We start from the raw sequence: 27080 nt of genomic DNA on the forward strand, positions 1-27080 counted from the left end.
GTATTATCTTTCACACAAAAACTTTTATGAACCACTTAAGATAATTATTACTGTATAAAATTGAAGACAAATAAAATCGAGAAAAGGGAGATTAATTACTAAATATGAGCGTGAATTTTATTTATTTATTTATTTTCTCCGTAAAAAAATTTATCCGTAATTTCTGTGATTTTGATACGTTTACGGAAATAACATGGAATAAAAAAACACGGAATAAATTTTTTATAGAGTTTTTTAATCCAGGATAAGAATTTGTAAACATAAATTCATAAATTAAATTTACACAGTTTCGAATTAAATATAAAAATATTATGTACTGCTGTAAAAACTTCCGTTATATTATACTTTGCTATATACGATGAATCCGTTCCATTAGTAATTTTCAAAATTCGTTATATCTAGAAATTGAACAAATTTATAATAATCCGGTTCAGACAATTTCATATTTACTTATGGTTCGATATACCGAATTTCGCTGTATATATGATCATATATACTGTATGCACTAATATCACGCATCGATTGACGAATTTTAGAGTTTGGTCTATAAGATATTAAAAGTTACACAATCAGGAAGAATTTGGCCAAGCAAATAATAATTGCAATTTAAAATAATAAATCATTTATAATAAACAAATGAGTTATGGTTTAATTTATTGCATTAATTCGTGATTGGTTATCATTAAAAAACAATAATATCAATAATAGAATTTTTAGACCCGTTGACTCAAAATGACGAATAATCATTAGTCGGTGTCGTTACTCCGGACATCTGATGAACATCATCGTAACACGTGAATTATTCTTATTCTAAATTTCTAATCCTGGTAGGATGAATTTATAATCATTATTCTAAGAATTTTCCTATTATAAAATTTTTTTTAAAAAAAAATTCTTTAATAATTTTGCTAAATTTACGTAGAAAAGAATTATTTGAGTGGTCGTAAATATTTTTAGAATATTTCCATTATTGAATATTCTTATGAAAAGGAGTAATTACTTAAATAATGTGTGTGTAACACAGTTATGTCATGTAAATATTTTGTATATGTAATGCATTAATTATTTAATAGATAATCTTGTGATTTGTTACGTTATAACAACAAAACGGCATAGTATTGAGCCATTGACAAATTTGTAAATTCCCGATTAGGGTCAACAAATGTAGTCAATAACATTTAAGTTCAGAAAATTAGAATTCTAGTTATACTTAATGGAGTTTCTTATCCCCGCCTTCTCCTTTTATTTATTATATTAAAAATCAAGTTTCAGTAAAAATAAGCAACCCAATTTTAATTTTACTATTAGGATCATCAGAAAAGGATCCACATAATTATTTTGAAAAAAATTTTCTGTAACTGTTATCTGTTTTATATGATCTTCGTGAAGTTTATACTAAAAAGTTTAATTCTAACTTTAAAATCCCGCACAAACCTATCAATAAATAAAAAACATTGTTATATTAGAAAACGTAATATATATTTGTAATATATATTAAATAAATTAAAAGTAGGGCACACAAACAGTAAGTATAATTAACTTTTTTAATACAAAACAATATATATAAAAGCCGATCAAAAGTCATTTGCACTTCATGATATTCATACATAAATGTACAATAATCTTCCATTCCCTTATAATTTAATCCTTTTCAGTACTTTATAAGAAAAAAATAAAAAAAAATGTATCTACATTCATCTTCGATTCATATCATTATTTTTATCTCATCATTTCTTTTTTTTATGATACCTTTAAATAATGCTCAGGAGCATTCATCCTATGGTTATGGTGCTGAAACCGATTTTTACATTATTGTTACTATTCCATTATTAGTTAATATCTTTAGTTTTTTAGGAAGTTTATATATTTTTTATCGTAAGTAATTTGATTTATTTGAAATTAATTTTCGAATGAAATCAATTAATATTTTTTGATTTTTAGGAACATTTGTACGATGGAAAAATGATCGTAGAAATATTTCTTTATCATTTAGATTTCCATTTTATATATCAATCACAGGTAAATATAATTTCAATTGTTTTGTATAAATTTATAATAAAAATTTTAAATAATTTTTTTTCTTTTTTTTTAGATTTTGTATATTCTTCATGCATCTTAATGGAGTTTGTAAGTAATTAATAAAAAATTTTTTAAAAAAATTATCACGTTAAATACATTTTAAAACTAATATCATCAATTTATATACAGACATATGTGACGTTTAGTAAATCAGAATTCGTAAATAATAAAGAGTCTGTCACATGGCCATATCTATTCTGTGAAATTATTGGATTAGGCTTTACGTTTATTGTTCTGTTAAATATTTTATTGGTAAATTTTCTTTAAATTTTGTATTATTTTTATATGTATTATTTTACTCTTGATGAACCAACCATGCATAAATTTTCGTTAATAGGTTGGAGCTATATCCATTGTAACTTGGTTAAGAGTAGTTCGAGAACATTATTTAGATTTGGGAAGATATGATTACAAAGTTTGGCTTCCAATCCTTTTCGTATCATCAATTATCCCTCTTAGTACAGTATACGCCCATGGTTCTCGGGGTTATTCGTACGTTACATTTAATATTACATCACAATCATTACGCTTCACAGTGAACGTAACTTGATATATTTATATACACACTATTTGTTTTACTAGGTGCGGGACTAAAATTGGATATCAAATTGTTGGATTCATTGTTCTTGCTATAATACTCGTTACATTAACAACTATCATAATTTGCTACGCATCTGTAATGAGAGCGATTCGTAAAATTAAAGAAGTTAATGAATCCATTACAAATTCGCATAATAATTTGATCCAAATTAACAGTGTTGAAAGAAAAACCTTTAAAAAAATTTTAACTTACATCTTAGTCTTCATTTTACAATACGTACCTATTATGATTTATAACGTTTGTGGATTTTTAAAGGTAAAAAGATAAATGGATATTTGAAATAATTATGATGTTATATTCAATAGTTATATTTAATACAATGATTTGATTTTTTATTTATAGGTTCGCCACGTTATACTTGACGCTCTTATCCCAGCAGGTACAGTAATTTGAATTTATTAATATATAATTATATTAAAAAGTATCCCATTCTAAAATTATTTATTTTTTTATTTTTTTAGTTATAAGTTTAGGAGGAATAGGAAATATAATCCAATTTTTATATAATGAAGGATTATCAGCTAATAAATATACTTCAAATTATAAACTTGAATCGAATGAGCAATCACAGAAATCAAATAATACAATGAGCGAACTTTAATTTTAAAAGAATTAATTTAATTTAATTTAAATAATTATTTTTTTTTTATTATACGAGTTTGATTTTTTTTTTAAGATTTAATATTTACTTAACACTAGTATGATTAAGAATGTTGAATACAAATATATGTATAATTTGTATATATTGGTTTGTTAATTAATAATAAATTTATGAATACAAATATATGTATAATTTGACATAATTTACTTGCAATATGACGAATTTGACGACATTAACTCAGAATAAGTCATCAACAACTATCATAAAATCTCGCCCACTTCCCGCTACCATTCAAAATCCTGACAATCAGACAAATCATAATCTCGAAAATTCTAATCCAGACACTCATTATTCCGACACTTATCATCTTTATTTTTTTAATTTTACATTAATAATTTTTTTTTTAGACATAATAATTTTGTAATACTTTGTAATAATTAATATTTTTATTGATATGTAATGATATTAGAATGTTTCGCAAGAATAAATTTTAATTTGTTATTTAATTAATTAGAAAAATACTAATAAAATTTCTTAAAATATTGATTAAAATTTTATAATAAATAAATTTTAAAAATTTTGAATTCATAAGAATATTAATATCAGGATAATGATTGTCGGGATTTTGGGATGTCGGGATAATGATTGTCGGGATTTTTGATTTTCGGGATTATGATTTGTCAGTGTGATCGTCTGGTTTTTATTATAAATCTTCTGTATTTCAATAATAAGTTCTCGCTTATTACCTTTGGAATGTTTTCTGATAAATTTTTAAAAGACTAATATAATTTGTAAAATTATTATAGAACATACTGTTTTATTCTTTAAGGTTTTGGTTTGTTACCTAAACTAAGTCCAATAAATAAATGATCATCCTGACTATTTGCGCATTAAATATGCATCTATGCAGTTGTTTGTTTTTTATATTAAAAAAACAAATTATAATAAAGGAGAAATATTACACAAATATAATAAATCCCCTGTAAATAAATATGTACCAAATTATTAATTTTTTTCTAGAAATTTTGAAAATAGTAACCCCACTTAAAAAAGGGGAATAAATGTTCTCGCGATTTTTTATTATTTATTATTTATTATTATTAGTATTATTAAAAATATTAAAAAAGAAAATAAATAAATAAATAAATAAAAAATAAAATTAACTTTTATTAGACGGAACTTATCTAACCTTACTATTGTAATATATATGATATACGGAAGTAAAAAAAATAAAATAAAATGGTTTAATTTCTATCCGTAAATAAACTTAGTAAGCAGGAAGAACAATATAAAGGATTAAATAAGAAGATATTTTCCTAAATTATCGGAATTATTCGGGGGTAGGGATACAAAAGCTAAATTAGCAGATATTTTTTTTTAAAATTGTCGGGATTATTCGGGGGTAGGGATGCAATGGTGATATTATGGAATTAATCTAATTTATTTAATAATTATCTTCGTGTTTGAAATGACATTTTATGGTAAATTTAAATAAGAAAAAATATGCCAAGACGATTACTAGACTAATTTGGAATTCATTAAAAATTAGATAGAAAAAGATAATGGTTGTTTTCTTTTTTTATTTATTTTGTGTTAATAGATAAATGTTACATAATGCAAAGTTAAGTTTCAAGATAAGTTCATTATAATTCAAAAAAAAAAACACATAAAAATCTAAAAATAGTTAATAAAAATAATTGTACAAATTATTTAGATTTTTTCTTCAGGTTATTTGTATCGATTGATTATGCACATTCTCAAAAAGAGTAGGAAGAGAAGGGAGATGTTTGAAAAAAAGTGTGGTAATTATAAATTTCAATGAAATAAAAATTAAAACAATTATGTAATTGAGGATATTGGTATATAAGAAGAATGACAAAAAGAATGTAAAAGAATGAGTTCTTAAAATCTCTCATCCGCTTACTCAAAATTCGTCACGAGCACGTGTTGCGAAACTAACATGTTTATAATAATGAACTCTAATCTCATTAAAATTCGGTATCGGGTCATTCGCCGAAAGCCATTTCGCCGAAAGGACGTTTCGCCGAAAAATAGGACCAACATTATGCAGAATTATAAATAACTCAGGCCAAAGATTATTTTTCGGCGAAACGTCCTTTCGGCGAAATGACCCGATACCTGCTCGAATACCACTTTCATCAATAAACAATAATTAAAATTTACTAATCTTAAAAATCTTTTAATACCTCACCAAGTTAGATTCCGCATTGAAAAAAAATAATTTGTTTCGTTTTCTAGCAATCCATTATAATCGTAAATTATTTTTAAATGCATTTCACATTAAGATCATTGCGTATGGAATATTTTTCTGTATCTTTATTATAATTGGATAAATTTTGAAAAAAGTATATAGCACAAAGATAGGCAGTTCTGTAGATATACTATATGGTCCGTGCCTATGAAAAGTTACTGCTGTACCACAAACTTTAAATTTTATAATTTCGTTTTTATCAGCTGTAAAGATATGATTATAACAGATAACGTACCAGAATTAATAATCAGATTATTTAAATTTTCGTCCCCGTAATTTCCAGTATTCTGCATCTTTATAAATTATCGCCTTCGTCATCATCAATTGACCATCACTTTGAAATTCAATATTGCCAAATAGCATTTATTTTTTCCTAGTCTACGAAAAAACTTTTCCGAAAAACCATGTACTTAATGATCAAATTTTCTATTTAATTCTTGACCGAAATTACCGAAATTTAACTTATCATTCATTAACTCTGACCAAACTGATTTTCTTATATCTTTTTTTTAAATAAATTATATAAGATATTACATAATAATATAATTAAAGATTATCGTCATAAAATTTTGCAATTTAACTATCATAAATTGGTTAACTTAAATCATTTTCATTCAAGCATTTCATATTCTTTTTAATACATTCCAATTTTTTATTTTGATATATGTATGTATATTTATATAAAATTATAAAAATTTTCAAGATAGTCTCATTTTGAATAAGAGATCATCAAATTACTACAATATTATTACATGTAATAACAATCTAGATTTTTATAATTTTTTACTTTGTATAATATTGTAAAATTTTAAATGTTTAAATATTGTTTCAATTATGCATTTATCGAAAATCAACCAAGTATGGTTACAAGGATGATCTAAATTATAACACCAATTTTTTTTGTTTCATTAAATATTAAATCTTAAAATTATTAATATATTAATTAAATAATAATACTTGAATAATAAAGTTGTGACACATAACTCCGGTTCGGATCCTTATAATTCCGGGTCAGCATACATACCAACTTTCCGGGTTGTCGGGTTATTGGCAAGCATGTGACAATCATGACATTTAGTCAATCAATTTTACATCCTTTAACTGAATATTTTTGATTGTAACAAAAAGTTGGGTTTTTTTCTATTTACCGATAACCCAACAATCCGGCAAGTTTGTCGACTACAAATATCCAGTATATTATGGATTATCAGGCCCGGTCGGATTTAAATATGTCCAAATGTAGAAAGAGTATATCCGGGTCAAGATAATGAATACTATTAAAGGAGTATAACTCGAAATATATAAGTCAATCAATATTCACCTCCTTTCCAAAAAAATGTTCATAATGTTAATACACTTTCCTATTTCATATGAAAAAAAAACAAAATAGTACTTTAAATTACTATAATAGAAGTAAAAAAAAAAAAAAAAGAGTTCACCAATTATTATTCGATAATCAAAATGGGATGCAAGCGGTCGAACTTCTCGAACGTATCACATTTGCACAATTTTGATTTGCCGTAATACGATTAATAACGATTGGTTCATATAATTTTACGAAATCATGTGACTATCTAGGCGGATTAGCCGGTAAATCCTTTGTTATTAAAGACATTTATTTGTGTTACGTATCGGACATATAGTTTATTTGATCAGCATGAAACGTTGAAACGAAAAGTTATAAAACAATAGAATAAATTAATTAATAGATTCTTTTCTAAGTTAATAAAACTCGAAATTTTTCGGAAGGATGGTAATGCAAAAAGCCATATTAAGTAAGATTACTAAAATGTTTCAAGACCAATTATAATAATTATAATAATAGAAAAAAAAATCTCATGATTTTAATTTCCAATAAATTTAATCTTCTAATATTCTTTTCCTTATTATGTTATACAAATCAAAAAATAAAAAGGGAAAGAAAAGAAAATAAACGAGAATGAAAAGAAAACATATTATTTAATTCGTCAAAGTTAATTTTTAGATTATATTAATATGTAAACAAACAGTCTTATTATGTAAAAGAAAGAATAAATAATTACAAATTTTATTAATTATTTGTTGTATTAGATTTTATTTCACCTTTATTCGATTTTTCGATTTATTAAAGTTTAGATAAATTTGCGTGAGGTGATGGATAGCGCGCGTCGCGTGACAGATGTCAATTTCGAATAATTTCTAAGAAAACTATTTTATTTATACTCTAATTTTATAAGGAAACTTTGCGCTATACTGTAACTATTTGTATGTATTTTATTATTAATTCTAAGTCATATGCTCACTAGAAATATTTGTACGTATCCCCAAATAAATATTATTAATTCCAAGTCAAAATATTGCAGGTATCATTATTTAAAATTTATAATTATAATTAAATATTAAATCTATCAGTCTTAATGTACTTGCACCTTGTTAGCTAAATAATCAATACGGTCAGATTCATATTGTGAAAATTACTTTAAAATCTGACGCAAATCGGCATCTGAAAAACTTTCATCCGCTTACTTGTTTTAAGTTTTATAAGTTTAAATTTCATCGTCCGTGCCATATCACGTGAGATGAATAGTTTAATTTCTATTGTTTTATTGTTTTTCTCATTCCAGTTTTTTTTTAAAAAAAAATACTTGAATTTTATTAATATTCTCATAACAAACAGTAAAACAAGAAAATCTATTCTAAAATTAAATATTAAAACTATTGGTGGATATATGATAGCTATTTATTGTATATCAATTAATTGTTATATTAAGACTTTATGCGTTGTGTATATCAAGTCGCCTTAAAATTTGTGATGCATGAATTTTTGATCCATAATTTATTTAATAATTAGAAATTGGATCTAGAATCTGGGGATGAGATTTTTTAATGGATTTAATGGATTTAATGAAGTTTTAATAAATAAACTTTATAATTCTTTAGTATAACTTCAAGTATTTGAATTTTTAATCTTCTTGAAATTCGTTCACTTTGACAAATTTTTTTTTTATAATAATTATTATTCTTACTTTCTTTTTTTTTTAATATGACGTGAGAATTAATAACTAATATGAAATAAACTTTTACTATAGTTCATTGTAATTTTACTTAATAATCTGAAACGTTGTGCAACATAATTATGTAATGCAAATATTTGTGTACATAATACATAATGTTACGTTACATTTTTACTTTTTATAACGAATACAACGAGCGACGCCGAATTGACTAATTTAATTTTGTAAAGTTTCAGTAATATTTTTCTTCCTAAATGCAAGATTAATAATGCATCAATGATTTAAGGTCCAATCAGATCCAATGAAATTTTTTTTCTTTTTTTTTGTTTCTTCCCCTTTGTGATCTACCAGTAATAAATGAAATTCAATAATTTAATATCCTTGATTTTCAACAAAATAAACAAATATACCATACCTAAAAATTCGTATATTGTCGTCATGTTTACAATTTTCAAGCTTTGATTAGTTTTTTACAATTAATAGGATGAATCCACCTATTATTTTATTGCTCCATACACCCTGCGTTCATCATAGTTGTACAAAATTAAAAACCGATACCGATCTATTAAAAAACGGTGCATAAGGAAAAATGTAATAAATATTATCCGTTATATAATTTCCGAAATTGTTTATATTAAAAGTTTGTGATAGTAGTTTACAATAAAAAAAGTTGTATTACAAACTTTAAAATTCGTTATTCCGTTTAACCGAACCACATTAACTAGGTTTTGATTATCTCATTGTTATGTTAGAAAACGTAATCATAGATCGTTCCTTTTTCGTAAATATTATAAGATATATTTATGTATAATAATTATTAAACTGAACGCACGGATCAAAATAAATAAATGTCACACAACAGAATGTCGGACTTTTTTTTTTTTTGGTATATAAAAGACGTTCGCCCATCTTATTTATAAATATCATTAATAAGAATTTCAAAATTTCACATTCCTTTAAATTTTTAAAACAAAAAAATGAATTCATTCTCATTTTCGATTAAAAAAATCGTATTTATTTCGACATTTCTTTTTTCCATTATACCAATAAATAAAGCACAAAAAGTTGATCCAGATTATGGATATGGCGTTGAAACCGATTTTTATCTTGTGACTACTATCCCATTAATCTTCTCTGTCATTAGTTTTTTAGGAACTTTATATATCTTTTTTCGTAAGTAATAAGTAATTTTTTAATGATCTTTTAATCTATGATCAATTTTTAAAATTTAAATATATTTGATTTTTATTAAGGAATGTTCTTACGATGGAAACGTAGTAAGAGAAGTATTCCTTTGTCATTTAAATTCCCATTTTATATAGCGATTACAGGTAATTTTTTAAAATTGTTTTTTTTTTAATAACGATAATTTTTAGTATAATAATTATATGTAATTCTTTTATATTTAAGATTTTCTATATTCTTCAGCCATCTTAATTGAGTTTGTAAGTAAATTATTAATAAATTTTTTTCTTATTTAGAAAAAAAAATGGTCAAATTAACCATGATTTTAATAACTAATTATTGTCGTAAATTTATTATATAAAGGCATATACAGCTTCAAATAAAACAGATTTCGTAAAAAATAATGAAACTAACACATGGCCATATCTATTCTGTGAAATCCTTGGATTTTTAATAGTTTTTTTCGTTTTACTAAATATAATATTGGTAAGTTTTAATAATAAAGAATTTAGTTTTTAAAATAAAAATTTGATTTTTAATAAAAACATAAACTATTTTTAATAATAGGTAGGAGCTATATCTATTGTAACTTGGTTACGAGTAGTACGAGAATATTACTTCGAATTTGGAAAATATGATTATAAAATTTGGCTTCCAATTATTTTCATATCATTAATCATCCCTCTAAGTACATTAAATGCCTACGGTTCTCGAGGATATTCGTATGTCACGTGCTATTTTTTTTTGTCATATTAATTATCACGCGATCAGCATTCATTTTTATTCTGTTTTTAATTAGATGTGGAACTAAAATTGGATCCGATCTTGTAGGAATAGTGGTTTTTGTTCTAATAGTAGTTACATTGTTAACTATCATTTTTTGTTACGTACATGTATTAAAAACGATTCGCGATATTCAAGGACATATCCCAAATTCAAGTATTGAAGCAGTACGAAATTCTAATGTTGAAAGGAGAACTTTTAAAAAAGTTTTAACTTATATTTTAGTTTTTATTTTACAATACATTCCCATTTTGATTTATAACATTTCTATGATATTAAGGGTAAAAAAAAAAAAATTTTTTTATTTTTCAAGTAATTGTAATTATATTACTATATTAATACAATGTTTTTGATTTATAGGCTCGACATATTATATTAGATGCTCTCAGTCCAGCAGGTAATTTATTTAAAAGATAGTATAAAATATGTAAATATTTCAAATTATTTATTAATATATATATATATATATATTCTTTTTAGTTATATGTATTGGCGGAATAGCGAACGTATTTCAATATTTACGTAATGAAGGATTAAAATTTTCACATACTAGTAGTAATAATTCTTCAAGTTATAAACTTGAAGTGGAAGAAAGATCAGATGATACTACACAAGACGCTTAATTGATAGGATTTTTTTTTTTAAAAAAATAATAATATTTTTTAAGTATAATTTATTAAGATTATTTTAAGATTATTTTTAAGATTTTAAAATTTTGTACTATATTTTTTAATCGTTAAGTTAAATATATTACTAGTTAATATTAATTGATTTAATAATATTTAGTGATAAAATATATTGTCATACGAAATACGAATCATCATTATATTATTATTAAAAAGTTTTTAGGGTCGGAACTCGTGTTATTTCACGGGGATACTATGGATATCATCAATTGATTTCTCTCACGGAGCAGCCGTGAAAAATCCTGATATTCCATAGTAACTCCGTGAAATAACTATTATTTAGATTACATTAGTATTGTATTATGGTCATTATATCATATTTTATTTTTTTCTATTCCTCTCCCGGATACTTAATGATCAGCGTAAATTCCCAAACGTATACAAAAATGAAATACAGGGGTACGATGTACGCAAATTTAGGGGTATTTCCCGGTATCGCCGATCATAACTAGAATAGTTAACTGGACCTTATTTTTAATTCCTTAATTTTAATTTTATTAATTTGATAATTTGAGCACCACCAATTGTATAATATTTACATCATACTAAATATAGATAACATTTTTTTCGGGTTCTGCCGAATAATAAATTTTTTTTTCAACCGAACCGAAAAAATTGATACAAATGATATGGTTGGATATAAATAACTATTTTTCTGCATAAATTTGTTTTTCTTATTTAAATGGAAATTTCTCTTGTTATATAAATATATTAGTAATGTTGTTTCAGTTTAAATATTTGTGTGAATTTTTCATCCAGGTAATGACATGGAATTGGACTTGTATATGCAATGAATAAGCCCTGTTGTTTTGTAACCGTGCGTGAACAATTAATTATCTTAAAAATATCAGAAGGGGTTAATTAATTATATTTATTATAATTAAAATAATTTAGCAAAGTTACATAAAAAAGTTTGTTCAATTTTTAATTTTAATAAATTAGGAATTTAAACTCCATATTTGTTTAAATGATTTGACCGATATATTTTTTTTTATTATTTTGAAACATTATTATGTAAAGTTATTAGATAAATTTCTCGCGAATTTTCTTGGCAATCAAAAAATATAAAAAGTAATATTTCAATCATTTCAAAAAATAAACAAAAAAAAGAAATGTAACACACGAAGTCCAATTTTTGGGTTCGCGATCGAATTACGTCCAATCGTCAGATGATAATTGAACTCACATCACATGAATATTACCTGAATCGCCTAAATCGTATAATATAATCATAATTTGACCCCAATAATAATTTATAATTTTTAGGTAATATCAAATATCGATATATAAAGTAAATAGGCGTTTAAAAATTGAACTCAGTATCCCAAGTATGACGAACTTTAATTTTGAGAATACAATGATTACAATGATTGTAAATTTATTTATAAATTTATGTATAATTTATGTATAAACATTATTGTGTTTAATTGATAAAATGTGGAATTTTTACCAAAGTTATATAATTTATTCTATATTTTTTTTTTATTTATTATAAGAAATAATTTGAGTGGTTGTTAAAATATTTTTTTTAAAAAAAAATTTTTTTTAACAGGTTAATTCATATTATAAAAAAAAAAGAATAAAAGCGTAAGCGTATGTGTAACAACATTATGTCATGTAAATATTTTGTGTATGTAATAATATATATAATCATTTAATGGTAATCCTGTGGTCCGTTACGTTATTTTTTTTTTTAGTACAGCATTTACTAATTTGTAAATTTCTGATAATCATCTACAAGCAATTCATATTTTTTTTAAACAAATACAATACGTCAATTTAAACAAGTTAATTTTATTACTTCATTTCCTTCTTCCTCATTTGTAATATCGTATATAAACAAACTGAATTTTTTTAATTGGTTAACGATTACAATTAGGATCGTCGCAGATGGATCCACATGATTTACGAAAACATTTATCTGCTATCTGCTAACTGTTATTATTTATCTGCTATCTGTTATATGATCTCCAGAGAAATTGTATCACAAACTTTAATTCCCGAAATAACTATCATTATATCATTGTTAAAATGTTAGAAAACAAACATCACATAGTGAATAAAATAACAGTTTAATCACTTTCTTACGACACATACATGTATATGATTCATTATTATTTATTTTCCGTTTTATATAACAATTACAGGTTAAAATATGACAATTGTTTGGAGCGAAGCGACAAATTTGCGTTAATCCATACATTTTCCATTGACAGTATCTACCTAAATAATTTCGATTTTCTAAAATTTATCTGTTATGAAGTGCGATGAACTTTTAAAGATTCTTTTTCTTGTAAATACAATAACTAATAAACAATTGATATTAAGATTCCGTAAATAATATCTATTCTTAAATTCTTGAAATTCTTTAATTTAATTTTCGATGATGCGTAAATAAACGTTACGAGAAGTTCAAGAACGCTATTTGACATTGTGAAAATATACATAATTACAAAATTTAGCTTCCAATTATCATCAATTATTCAGTAAGCGTAAAAGTTGTTCGATCGTTACGCGTCACAATAAACATAACGTAATATATTCATATACAGTACGTACTTTTATATGAGCCTAAAATTGATATAATACTGTCTAGTAATTATCACATTGTTAATTTAACGTGTTTTTTTATGTACATGTAATATTGGATACGATTTGTAATGTTAAAAAGAAAATTCATTCATTACAAACTCGCATAGTAATATTACACAACTTACCAATATTGAAAGAACTTTAAAAACAGTTTCAAATCCTTTATTTTATAATAAATTATTATATGATTTATAACAACGTTCATGCATTTCTAAAATAAAAATCGTATTAGTATATTATACTTAAGTACTTAACGTTCTCATTCCGACGAGTAATTTGAATTTGTGAAAATTTACTTGCTATTACTAATGAAATTGTTTCGAATTGTATCTAGAATAATTTGATTAATGCATTCAACATCATAAACATTTACAATTCTTGGAAAATTTTTTATCAAATATTTGCTTACCCTAAAATTTTATTATTATGAAATTAAATTACAAGATTATGTAAATTCAATTTATCAGTATGAGATAATAAAATTATACTAATCGTAACAGGTAAAATATTCAAAAGTTTCGTAGTATATTAATGTATCATTACTAAATCTGGTTGTTATGTTTTCATTAAATATTGTGTGTAATTTCTCACTTGATAACAAATAATTATTACATATTAAAAAATATTAATTATTTTATATTTACAAATAATAATGCTATCTATTTTATTAGATTAAAAAGGGGAATTTATGCCCGAAATATTCGAATGGTAAGTTTTTTATAGTGATTTGCGGAATTCTGAAATACGTTTAAGGTTTATTATTTTGATTATTTTGATTATATTGGTCGGCTGAACTAAATAGGAAATCATCAAAAATAATCGCATTATTTTTATTATTTTTATTATATGATTATTTTTATTGATTACAGAAAATTGCAATCCGCAATAAATAAAAAAAATTAATTGTACAGTAAATAGACGAGAATAAATGGTTACGTTTTTGCACGATTTATTTTTCCCAAAGCTCTCAGAAATAAAAAAAAAATTATTTAAATTAATTATAATTTACGGCAATTATACGGAAATTACGTACGCTTATACTATTTATGCCAAGAAAATGTACTAATTACTACCATTTAACTAAATGATTGAAATGTAACTCTTAACGAATCAAGTGAATAAGGAATTTGTAAATAACCTGAGACAATAAATATTATAAATAATCTCGAAATTTACCGAAACCTTATTGCTGTGTACAATATAAATTAAAGTTATATCAATTATATCGCAAATATCGCAAATAAACCGTTTTAAATTCTTTTCCATAAATAAATTTATTAATAGAGCAAAAAAAAAAAATTCTGTAAAAATATGTGATATGCGACAAACTGTATATCATAGTTTAAAAAAACCAGTTTTTTATGTTTTATAAATTCACCATTATATGTAATCATTATTGGATGATCACAAAACAAAACCATTTATGCTTATTTGTTTATTTTGTGTCAATAAATAAAAGTAAAATAATCAGATTATTCAGATAAGTGATATAAATGAAAACGCCACACAAAAGTCTAGACCTTGTTTCGTAATAAGTACAAACTATTTAGAATATTCTTTTTTATTTTTTTCATCAATTTTATATGAAATTTCGCTTCGGCATATTTCATATATCACATACCTTGAATTTTAATTTCTGTATTTCAATAAATATTATTATTTGTATCATTAATAATCTATATAATTAAAAAAAAAGTTTTATTTTTGCAAGATTTTCGAAATCTAATCTTTAATACAAGATTTTATCGGGGTTAATAAATTCCGTCAACGCAGGCACGTGAAGTAGAACTTACCAGAATAATTATACATATTAGTAAATGGAACATACCTTAATATCCCCCACCTAACTATTTCATCACCTTTTTCTTTTTATTTATGCGTGATATTTGTTTTTAAATGTATTTTGTTTTGTTAGAACTCTCAATGATAAGATTAATACTCTAGATATAATTGGATAAATTAAAATAAAAAAAATTCAATATTAGTACAAAAATAAACAAGACCCGTAGGGCCGTGCTTATGGAATGTTTGTATCAAAAAAATTGTAGCACAAATTTTATAAGTAATATGTTTGTTTTAATTATCTCATATAACATGTTATAATACATAATCAACCGTTTTATTTTCGCACAAATTATATAGTATTATACAGCGTATATCATTTAATTTTTATTTTCAGTAGGAGTGCAAACTATATATAAAAGCTCCCAATCGTTTATCGTCATTATTACTTACACGTTATTAATTTTATAATCATATAATAATTTCAACATTCGCTTAATATTTTTATAGAAAAAAAATGGATTTAATCCCAATTTTATTTCGTATCACTATTTTTATATTATCGTTTCTTTATATGATACCTTTAAATGAAGCTGCTCCAACACATTCGTCACCTTATGATGCTATAACCGAATTTCACATTGTGTTTGTTATTCCAATAACTTTTCATTCCACTAATATTTTAGGAACTTTATTTATCTTTTACCGTAAGTAATTTTATTAATCTAAAAAAAAAAATAGATTTTGAATTCAACCAATTAATATTTTCTATAGGAACGTACTTACGATGGAAACGTGATCATAGAAGTATTGTATTATCACTTAGATTTCCATTTTATTTAGCAATTACAGGTAAGCAATCTCAATTTATTTTCATCATGTTTTACTGTTTTAATTATTTATAATAATTATTATATATATATAATTATCTTTATATTATAAGATTTTCTTTATTCATCGTCAGACCTAATCAATTATGTAAGTAAATTAGCAAAAATATTTATTAAGATTATATTAACTAAAATTTAAAAATAATCATTATCGTTATAGTCATTATTTAAAATATTCATTATCGTTAATCTTATAGTCATATTCGGCTTCAAATAAATCAAAATTCTTAAATAATGAAGTCATCACTTTACCATCTCCATTATGTGAAATCATGGGATTTTCTATCGTATTATTCGTTTCTTTTAACGTGTTATTGGTAAGTTTTTTAAAAATTTGACCTTATAAAAACCCTCGACACATCATGTTTTTCGGAATTACGTTTAATTTTTAAAAATCTTATCAATAGGTTGGAGCTATATCTATTATCACTTGGTTACGGGTAGTGCAAGAATACTATTTCGAATTAGGAAAATATGATTACAAAATTTGGTTTCCAATTGTTATCTTATCATTAATTTTCCCTCTAAGTACGCTAAACGCCTATGGTCCTACAAAATACAAGTATGTCACACGTTAATCATGTCAGTCAAATGATCAACCGCGTGATATTCTTATACTTTTTTTTTTATTAGTTGTGGGGTTAAACCTGAAGCTAGTGCTATAATGAAAATATTTTTTATTCTAATAGTTCTCACATTAGCAACTATTTTGTTTTGTTACATACATATATTAACAAAGATTCGTAGAGTTAAAGAAGAAAATTCATCAGTCTCAAGTTCGAATAATAGTTGGATGTATCTTAACAATATTGAAAAAAAAACTCTTAAAAAAGTTTTAACTTATATTTTAGTATTCATATTACAATATGTTCCTGTTCTAATTTATAACATGTGTAGATTATTAAAGGTAAAGATAATGTCCTTTATTTATTTATTTTTATTTGTTTTTTATGAAATTGTTTATAACAATATAATTTAAAAATAATTAGATTCAAAATTTTATAATTGGTGTTATCGTTTCTTCAGGTAATTTTTTTTTTAAAATATACATATATATATATATATATTTGTTTTATATTGATCGATATTTAACAAAAAGTATTAATTCTATTTTTTTTTAGCTATATCTTTAGGAGGAATAGGTAACGTAATTCAATATATATGTAATGAAGGATTTAGATATCAATCATCAAGCGTTACTTGTTCAGATTATAAATCCGAAACAAAAGCTGAAGCAGATGATGAACAGAAATCAAATGATGATTCAATTATTACTAATAATGTATGATTGATTATTTGATAATATAAAATATGTAAAATTATTTTTTTATGTTTGTAAGAATTTTATTAAGTTTTAATATAATAATAAGTTCAATGTAATAAGTATAAATTTATTTATAATGTATAAATTCGTATTAAATATAAATGTATAAAATTCGATTATACAGTTAAACGTAATGATTAAAGATGTTAATTAAATAAATTATGTTATACAAATATTTATTGATTATGAAAATGAAAAAAATATTAAAATAAATATTATGATTTACACCAATCACTAAATTGATCGATATGAATACAAAAAAGGAAAAAGTCAAAATTAACTGGAAATGTATTATGTAGTTTGCCAAACATGAGATCGACAATTAAAATTTGTGTATAGTATGTATACGTATACGTAATTACGTATCGTCACTTCTCGATACTTGGCCTGACGACCATCTCGCCAGGACCCAGAAATATATATACAGGGGTAGGGTACACAAATGCGTCGCCATCATAGTGGAATTAGACGGAGTAAAGTTTTGATTTGCGTACAATTTTAGAATTTTTCATCTATAGTTAGGTCATCAAGATTGCGTATTTTTTATCAAAATTTTTATATGTAAAAAATTAGTTTGCGTATTTTTGACCTAAATTTGGCTAATCTTATATATATAATATATTTACTGTAAGTACTTATTTAATTAACCGAATTGTAAGAAATTTCTAAGGGTTAAAAAGTGAAATTTTAGAAAAATATTATAAAAAAATGGTAAATTCTATTTTTTCACATTAGTATTTTGTTTTATAAATAATATAGAAGCCATGATAAAATAATTAATAACTTAATGTCTGAAATTTTATTTGCGTATTTTTGCAGGATTTTCAATATCAGGTGTCAATTATGCGTACTACTCATATAAAAAGTCTCTGCGTACAGCTCATAGTAAAAAAATTTTTCGCCACCTGACCCCTATATATATATTTCTGGGTCCTATCTCGCCAACCCTGCTACCCGCTGAACAGGGGCATTCATATAGAATTATTTTACCTTTGCAAAAACTGTGGAATAGCTAATTTAAAAAGTTGATTAAAAAAAGAGGTTACTTTTAGCATATGAGAAATTAACATTAAAAACAGATTTCTTCAGATTTTTTTTTTCTTTTTTTTTTAAAAAAAAATTAGCAACGCGTTTATTAATTTATTAATCAATATATAGAAAAGATTACATAAACATTAAAACACTAAGAAAGCAAATTAAAAATTAATTTACTCTCTATAACTAAAGTATTCGAACAATACCTATATACTAAAAAACTATCTAATCTAATCTAAAATGTAAACTAAACTAATTTTGGTATTAAATTCCAACTTTTCGTATCTTTTCCTTCTGTGAACCTACCAATTATTTTACTAATTTAATATCATTTTCTCTCTTTTTATATTTTTCGTTAATTTTTAATTATTTTCTTCGATTTCTATATTTTTATCTTCACTCTCTATATCTCTATCTTTAAATTTTCTAACTCTTTTATCTGATTTTTTAATACCTAAACTTTGTTCTAACTCGTTACTAACTTCATTACACCTTTTGATCTAAAATTCCTTCTTTAACGCGTTAAAACAAAACACCCAAAGCTCATTTATCAGTTCTTTCTCATCTTTATCTTTTGATACTTTATTAAATTTACCATTATAAACTCCTCTAATCAATTCCCAATATTTATCTTTTCCGATCAGAACTTCTGATTTTTCATACAAAATCTTTAAAAAACTAAAATTCATGTTCTGTAATAATTTTACTTCCTCATGCTTTTCTTCATTCAATAAATGTTCTTCGAAATCACTAATCGAACGTTCTATAACTTCTTTAATCGTTAACTCGTTCTTTTCACAGATCCATAAATGATCCCAATTTTCAACTCCATTTTTACATCTAATACATTGATCTGTTTCTATCATATTCACATCTCTTTTGTACAATATCTCGTAGGTCGGCAATTCTTTTAAAAAATTTTTAATTTTATATGAACGTTCCCATACATCTTCTTTTTCGATTTCCCATGATGTACAGTTACTATTTCGATTACTAATAAATTGTAACGTTCTATTCCAATCAAATTCGCCTTTATGATTATAAAAAAACAAATCTTCCACCTTCCTACTGTTAAGCATTTCATTTTTCCAAATTAATTCAGAACATTTTTTACGCCACGCTCTAATGCCTCCAGGAATTAAATGTTTTTTCCAATATAGATTAAAATCGTCGAAAGACATTGCTTTCAGATTTTTTTTTTCAGTTTCATCAATTAAAACTAAAAATGATTATCAATTATGCCGAAAATAATCAAAGAATTTTTTTTTATCAAAATAAAATTTTACTTCGCATAGATTTTACTAATGTTAAATTATTTTTTAAATTCAAATTATTAAAAATCCGAATCTGATGATAAAATGATCAGCAGTATACCAAACTTATACTAATTTTTTTATAGTGAATGTGTGATGACCAAAGATTTATTTTTGTTTAAAAAATGTGTTGTATAACTGAAAAAGAAAACCATAATAAAATTTTGTAAGTTCTGAGGAATTTGGGAAACTTTAGAAAATTTCAGAAAATCATAATTTAAATTAAAAACTCATAACGAACTTTTTTTCTTTAAATCAAAACCATTTATAATTAATTTTATCACTATATACCGACTTTATTATAAATTTCGCGATATTACCGAAGTTTAATTATAAATCAGTCATATTTATTTATTCGCGATTAACTGATACCTTCTTAATTCCGGCCGGAATTAACTTAGTCTCGGCCGGCACTATTCAACGCAGCAGATCAGTCACCTGATATCTACGAGTCTTAAAAGTTTCCATTATATAGTATTGATACTATAAACATATTTTGACAAGATAAAATATCTGACATTACTTGATAATATATTTAAGTATACCGAATTTTTATATTTAAATCGGTATAATAAAAATATATTGATTTATCGAATATTTGATATAACGACCAAAAATCAGGACCTGAACGGAGGGTTCATATCGAGTTCTGATTGTAGATGTTTATCAAAATTTAGATTTTTTTAATAAAAGATGTGTTAAAAGTTGGAACGGCCCTACTGTACTATTCTTTTAAATATATTACTTGAAAAATACACCCGTGTTAATAAACACTCATAATATTTCCACTCCAAAAAAAAAAATTCATTTCCAAATGTTTGAATAAATTAAAACACCTTATGGTTGAAATTAACTATAAGTAGTAGCGATAAGTCACATGAAATTCCTAACGTTAAGTTAATAAGTTATGTAAACGGAATGATTACATAAAATCTTGATCTTTTGATCTTTCATATAAAATATATATGTCCTGATACCGATTGTTATGCGTATAAGCGTATTTTTTTCCCTCAACATGATCATCTCTTACGATAATTTCGTAATGTAATCGTGCTATATTCCCATTTTTTATATCCAATTTGCTTATACGTTAATATACAGTATATTTATTTATTTTATTCTTATTTTTATTTTTTTTCTCGAAATATTTTTCATGTTTAATTATTAATTTATTCAACATGTGGGATATTTTATGGATATTGTACGGTGTTGTATTTATATTGATTAACGTCACGAATTGAAACATTATTATGTAAAGTTATTAGATAAATTTCTCGCGAATTTATCTTGGCAATCAAAAAATATAAAATAATTTCAAATTATACAAATCATTTTAAAAAATAAACAAAAAAAAGAAATGTAACACACAAAGTCCAATTTTTGGGAACGTGATCGAGTTGCGTTCAGTCGTCAAATGATAATTGACTCGCGTCACCTGAATATTGTCTGAATCTCCTGAATCGTATAATATAATCATAATTTGACCCAATAACGATATTATCTTGTGACCCATTTTATGGACTTTAGCTTAATTATAGCTTAATTATAGATTATTTTTGATTTTTAAGAATAACAAAATTATCGGCAATTATGTTTAATATACGGAGCACGATAATAATTTATAATTTTAGGTAATATCAACATATAAAGCAAATAGGCGTTAAAATTGGCCCAGTATCCCAGTATGACGAACTTTAATTTTTGGGAATACAATGATTACAATGATCGTAAATTTATGTATAATTTATGTATAAATATTATTGTGTTTAATTGAATTTTACCAAAGTAATATAATTATTCTATATTTATTATATGAGTGGTTGTTAAAATATTTTTTTTAAAAAAATTTTTTTTACAGGTTATAAAAAAGAAATAAAAGTGTAACATTATGTCATGTAAATTATTTGTATATGTAATAATATATAATCATTTAATGGTAATCCTGTGATCCGTTACGATTTTTTTTTTAGTATCAGGCGATGCAGGCGTGCAGCATTTACTAATTTTGTAAATTTCTGGTAATCATTTACAAGCAATTCCCATTTTTTTAAACAAATACAATACGCCAATTTAAACAAGTTAATTTTATTACTTCATTTCCTTCTTCCTCATTTGTAATATCGTATACCGTAATATGATTTTTAGTAAACAAACCTGAATTTTTTTAATTGGTTAACGATTACAATTAGGATCGTCGCAGATGGATCCACATGATTTACGAAAACATTTATCTGCTATCTGCTAACTGTTATTATTTATCTGCTATCTGTTATATGATCTCCAGATTAGAAATTGTATCACAAACTTTAAATCCCGAACTAACTATCATTATCTCATTGTTAAATGTTAGAAACATAGTGAATATATATGATTTATATAACAATTACAGGTTAAATATGATTTAAATGTAAAGATAGTAATTGTCTGAGCGAATCAACAAATTTGCGTTAATCCATACATTTTCCATTTATCTACCTGATATAATACTGTCTAGTAATTATTTCATTGTTAATTTAACGTGTTTTTAATGTACATGTAATATTGGATACGATTTGTAATGTTAAAAAGAAAATTCATTCATTACAAATTCGCATAGTAATATTGTGCAGCTTACCAATTGAAAGAACTTTAAAAACAGTTTCAAATCCTTTTACTTTAGAAATGATGAACGTTATGTAAATCATATAATAATTTATTATAAAATAAAGTACATTTTTCGACGTGGTAGTATATTGTACTTAACGTTCTCATTCCGACCGACATTCGATGAAATTGTTTCATTAATGCATTCAGCATCATAAACATTTACAATTCTTGGAAAATTTTTTATCGAATATTTGCTTATCCTAAAATTTTATTGTTATTATTAAATTAAATTACAAGATTATGTAACTATATGTATAAAAATTAAATTTGTTAATATGAAATAATAAAATTATACTAACGTAACAGTAGTTTCGTAGTATATTAATGTATCTTTACTAAATCTGATTGTTATGTTTTCATTAAATATTGTGTATCTATCTGTGTAATTTCTCACTTATTTTGTAAAAAAACAAATAATTATTACATATTAAAATATTAATTATTTTTTAATTTTTCCAAATAATAATGTTATGTATTTTATTAGATTAAAAAGGGGGAATTTATGTCACCCGATTCTGCTAGTAGTAATACCCGAATGGTAAGTTTTTATAGCGGTTTGCAGAATTCTGAAATACGTTTAAGGTTTATTATTTTGGTCAACTGACTGAACGAAATAGAAAATCATCAAAAATAATCGCATTATTTTTATTATTTTACTACATGATTATTTTTATTAATTACAGAATATTGCAATCCGTAATAAATTAAAATGTAATTTGGTACAGTAAATGGACGAGAATAAATGATTACGCTTGCGCGATTTATTTTTCCCAATGTTCACAAAAAAAAATATATTTATATTAATTATAATTTACGAAATTATATTTCTCTTTTAATGGGAATTACGTACGCTTATACTATTTATGCCAAGAAAATGTACTAATTACTACCATTTAACTAAATGATTGAAATGTGACTCTTAACGAATCAAGAGAATAAGGAATTTGTAAATAACCTGAGACAGTAAATATTATAAATAATCTCGAAATTTACCGAAACCTTATTGTTGTGTACAATATAATTAGTAAAGTTATATCAGTTATATCGCAAATACCGCAAATAGAACGTTTTAAGTTCTTTTCCATAAATGAATTTATTAATAGAGCAAAAAAAAAATTCTGTAAAAATACTAAATAATTCCAAAATTATCAAAATTTTTTAGGGGAAGGGACGTAAAATCTAACATATTTTAAATGTCTATGCAACAAAGTACTGTATATCATAGTTTAAAAAAAAACAGTTTTTTTTATGTTTTTATAAATTCACCATTATATGTAATTATCATTGGATGATCACAAAGAAAAACCATTTTTGCTTAAATTTTATTTATTTGTTTATTTTGTGTCAATAAATAAGAGTAAAATAATTAGATAAGTGATATAAATGAAAACGCCACACAAAAAGTCTAGACCTTGTTTCGTAATAAGTACAAACTATTTAGAATTTTCTATTCAAATTTATTTGAAATTTCGCTTCGGCATATTTCATATATCACATACCTTAAATTTTAATTTTTGTATTCAATAAATATTATTATTTGTATCATTAATAATAAAGTTGAAAAAAAAATAGTTTTATTTTTGCAAGATTTTCGAAATCTAATCTTTAATACAAGATTTTATCGGGGTTAATAAATTCCGTCAACGCAGGCACGTGAAGTAGAACTTACCAGAATAATTATATATATTAGTAAATGGAACATACCTTGATATCCCCCGCCTAACTATTTCATCACCTTTTTCTTTTTATTTATGCGTGATATTTGTTTTTAAATGTATTTTGTTTTGTTGGAACTCTCAATAATAAGATTAACACTCTGGATATAATTGGATAAATTAAAATAAAAAAATTCAATATTAGTACAAAAATAAACAAGACCCGTAGGGCCGTGCTTATGCAATGCTTGTATCAAAGAAATTGCAGCACAAGTTTTATAAATAATATGTTTGTTTTAATTATCTCATTAACATGTTATGATATATAATCATGACCGTTTTATTTTCGCACAAATTATTATTATACGGCAGATATCATTTAACTTTATTTTCGGTAGGAGTGCAAACTATATATAAAAGCTCCCAATCGTTTATCGTCATTATTACTTACACGTTATTAATTTTATAATCATATAATAATTCAACATTCGCTTAATATTTTTATAGAAAAAAAATGGATTTAATCCCATTTTTATTTCGTATCACTATTTTTATATTATCGTTTCTTTATATGATACCTTTAAATGAAGCTGCTCCAACACATTCGTCACCTTATGATGCTATAACCGAATTTCACATTGTGTTTGTTATTCCAATAACTTTTCATTCCATTAATATTTTAGGAACTTTATTTATCTTTTACCGTAAGTAATTTTATTAATCTAAAAAAAATTGATTTTTGAATTCAATCAATTAATATTTTCTATCTTTAGGAACGTACTTACGATGGAAACTTGATCATAGAGGTATTATATTATCACTTAGATTTCCATTTTATTTAGCAATTACAGGTAAGCATTCTCAATTTATTTTTTCATGTTTTACTGTTTTAATTATTTATAATAATTATTATATATATATAATTATCCTCATATTATAAGATTTTCTTTATTCATCAGCAAGCTTAATTAATTATGTAAGTAAATTAGTAAAATATTCATTATCGTTATAGTCATTAGTTAAAAATATTCATTATCGTTAATCTTATAGTCATATTCGGCTTCAAATAAATCAAAATTCTTAAATAATGAAGTCATCTCTTTACCATCTCCATTATGTGAAATCATGGGATTTTCTGTCGTATTATTCGTTTCTTTTAACATGTTATTGGTAAGTTTTTTAAAAATTTGACCTTATAAAAACCCTCGATCGACATACAGTATCATGTTTTTCGGAATTACGTTTAATTTTTAAAAATCTTATCAATAGGTTGGAGCTATATCTATTACCACTTGGTTAAGGGTAGTGCAAGAATACTATTTCGAATTAGGAAAATATGATTACAAAATTTGGTTTCCAATTGTTATCTTATCATTAATTTTCCCTCTAAGTACGCTAAACGCCTATGGTTCTACAAAATACAAGTATGTCATTACGTTAATCACTTAAACCATGTAATCAGTCAAATGATCAACCACGTGATGTTCATACACTTTTTTTTTTATTAGTTGCGCGACTAAACCTGAAGCTAGTGCTGTAATGACAATATTTTTTATTCTAATAGTTCTCATATTAGCAACTATTGTGTTTTGTTACGTACATATATTAATAACGATTCATAGAGTTAAAGAAGAAAATTCATCAGTCTCAAGTTCGAATAATAGTTGGATGTATCTTAACAATATTGAAAAAAAAACTCTTAAAAAAGTTTTAACTTATATTTTAATATTCATATTACAATATGTTCCTGTTCTAATTTATAACATGTGTAGAATCTTAAAGGTAAAGAAAATATTTTATTTATTTTTTTATTCATGATTTTTTATGAAATTGTTTGTAACAATATAATTTAAAAATAATTAGATTCAAAATTTTATAATTGGTGTTATCGTATCTTCAGGTAATTTTTAAATACAGTAAAAATATATATATATATATATTTGTTTATGTATTGATCGATATTTAACAAAAGTATTAATCCTATTTTTTTGTTTAGTTATATGTTTAGGAGGAATAGGTAACGTAATTCAATATATGTGTAATGAAGGATTTAGATATCAATCATCAGGCAATGTTTATTCAGATTATAAATCTGAAACAAAATCTGAAGCAGATGAAGCAGTTGATGAACAGAAATCAAATGATGATTCAATTATTACTAATAATGTATGAGATAGTAATATAAAATATGTAAAATTATTTTTTATGTTGGTAAGAAATTTATTATTTAAGTTTTAGAATCTTTTTTTAAATTTTTAATATAATAATAAGTTCAATGTAATAAGTATAAATTTATTTATAATGTATAAATAATTCGTAGTATAAGTATAAATGTATAAAAATTCGATTATGTTATTTTTCTACAGTTAAGCGTAATGATTAAAGATGTTAATTAATTAAATTATGTTATACAAATATTTATTGATTATGAAAATGTAAAAATACTAAATATTTTGATTTACACTCACTAAAATTGATCGATATGATACGAAAAAGGAAAAAGTCCAAATTAACGGTTATGGGTCTAAATCGCGACGGGTCAAAATCCCGAATGTGTCAAAATCCCGACAGTTGGCCCGCGTTATGCAGAGTTATGCGTAATCACGTGATATTTTTGACCAGCATTAGAATTCGATATTTTGA

General features: G+C 24.0%; 5 protein-coding genes across 5 annotated transcripts; 4 read left to right on the forward strand and 1 right to left on the reverse strand.

The window, feature by feature from the left end:
• Positions 1-1742: 1742 nt before the first annotated feature.
• Positions 1743-3281, forward strand: OCT59_020107 (uncharacterized protein; the record flags this gene model as incomplete). Its single annotated transcript, XM_025327573.1, has 8 exons — positions 1743-1875; positions 1942-2019; positions 2093-2127; positions 2209-2331; positions 2417-2571; positions 2662-2935; positions 3023-3059; positions 3142-3281. 8 exons carry the CDS (start codon positions 1743-1745, stop codon positions 3279-3281), a joined length of 975 nt encoding a protein of 324 aa, XP_025170594.1.
• Positions 3282-9523: 6242 nt separating this feature from the next.
• On the forward strand, positions 9524-11137 carry OCT59_020108 (uncharacterized protein; the record flags this gene model as incomplete). Its single annotated transcript, XM_025332542.1, has 8 exons — positions 9524-9719; positions 9800-9877; positions 9957-9991; positions 10095-10217; positions 10299-10453; positions 10531-10795; positions 10875-10911; positions 10995-11137. The coding sequence occupies 8 exons, from the start codon at positions 9524-9526 to the stop codon at positions 11135-11137; spliced, it is 1032 nt and encodes a 343-aa protein (XP_025170595.1).
• Positions 11138-16091: 4954 nt separating this feature from the next.
• Positions 16092-17752, forward strand: OCT59_020109 (uncharacterized protein; the record flags this gene model as incomplete). Its single annotated transcript, XM_025327574.2, has 8 exons — positions 16092-16281; positions 16349-16426; positions 16518-16552; positions 16662-16781; positions 16872-17026; positions 17098-17371; positions 17454-17490; positions 17586-17752. The coding sequence occupies 8 exons, from the start codon at positions 16092-16094 to the stop codon at positions 17750-17752; spliced, it is 1056 nt and encodes a 351-aa protein (XP_025170596.2).
• A 1571-nt stretch (positions 17753-19323) lies between these two features.
• Positions 19324-20004, reverse strand: OCT59_020110 (uncharacterized protein; the record flags this gene model as incomplete). Its single annotated transcript, XM_025327575.2, has 1 exon — positions 19324-20004. One exon carries the CDS (start codon positions 20002-20004, stop codon positions 19324-19326), a length of 681 nt encoding a protein of 226 aa, XP_025170597.2.
• Positions 20005-24951: 4947 nt separating this feature from the next.
• On the forward strand, positions 24952-26609 carry OCT59_020111 (uncharacterized protein; the record flags this gene model as incomplete). Its single annotated transcript, XM_066148956.1, has 8 exons — positions 24952-25141; positions 25211-25288; positions 25379-25413; positions 25488-25607; positions 25707-25861; positions 25946-26219; positions 26301-26337; positions 26434-26609. The coding sequence occupies 8 exons, from the start codon at positions 24952-24954 to the stop codon at positions 26607-26609; spliced, it is 1065 nt and encodes a 354-aa protein (XP_065989913.1).
• Between the last annotated feature and the right edge of the window lie 471 nt (positions 26610-27080).

The sequence above is a fragment of the Rhizophagus irregularis genome, chromosome 3 (genome assembly GCF_026210795.1).
Source record: "Rhizophagus irregularis chromosome 3, complete sequence".
NCBI lineage: Eukaryota > Fungi > Glomeromycota > Glomeromycetes > Glomerales > Glomeraceae > Rhizophagus > Rhizophagus irregularis.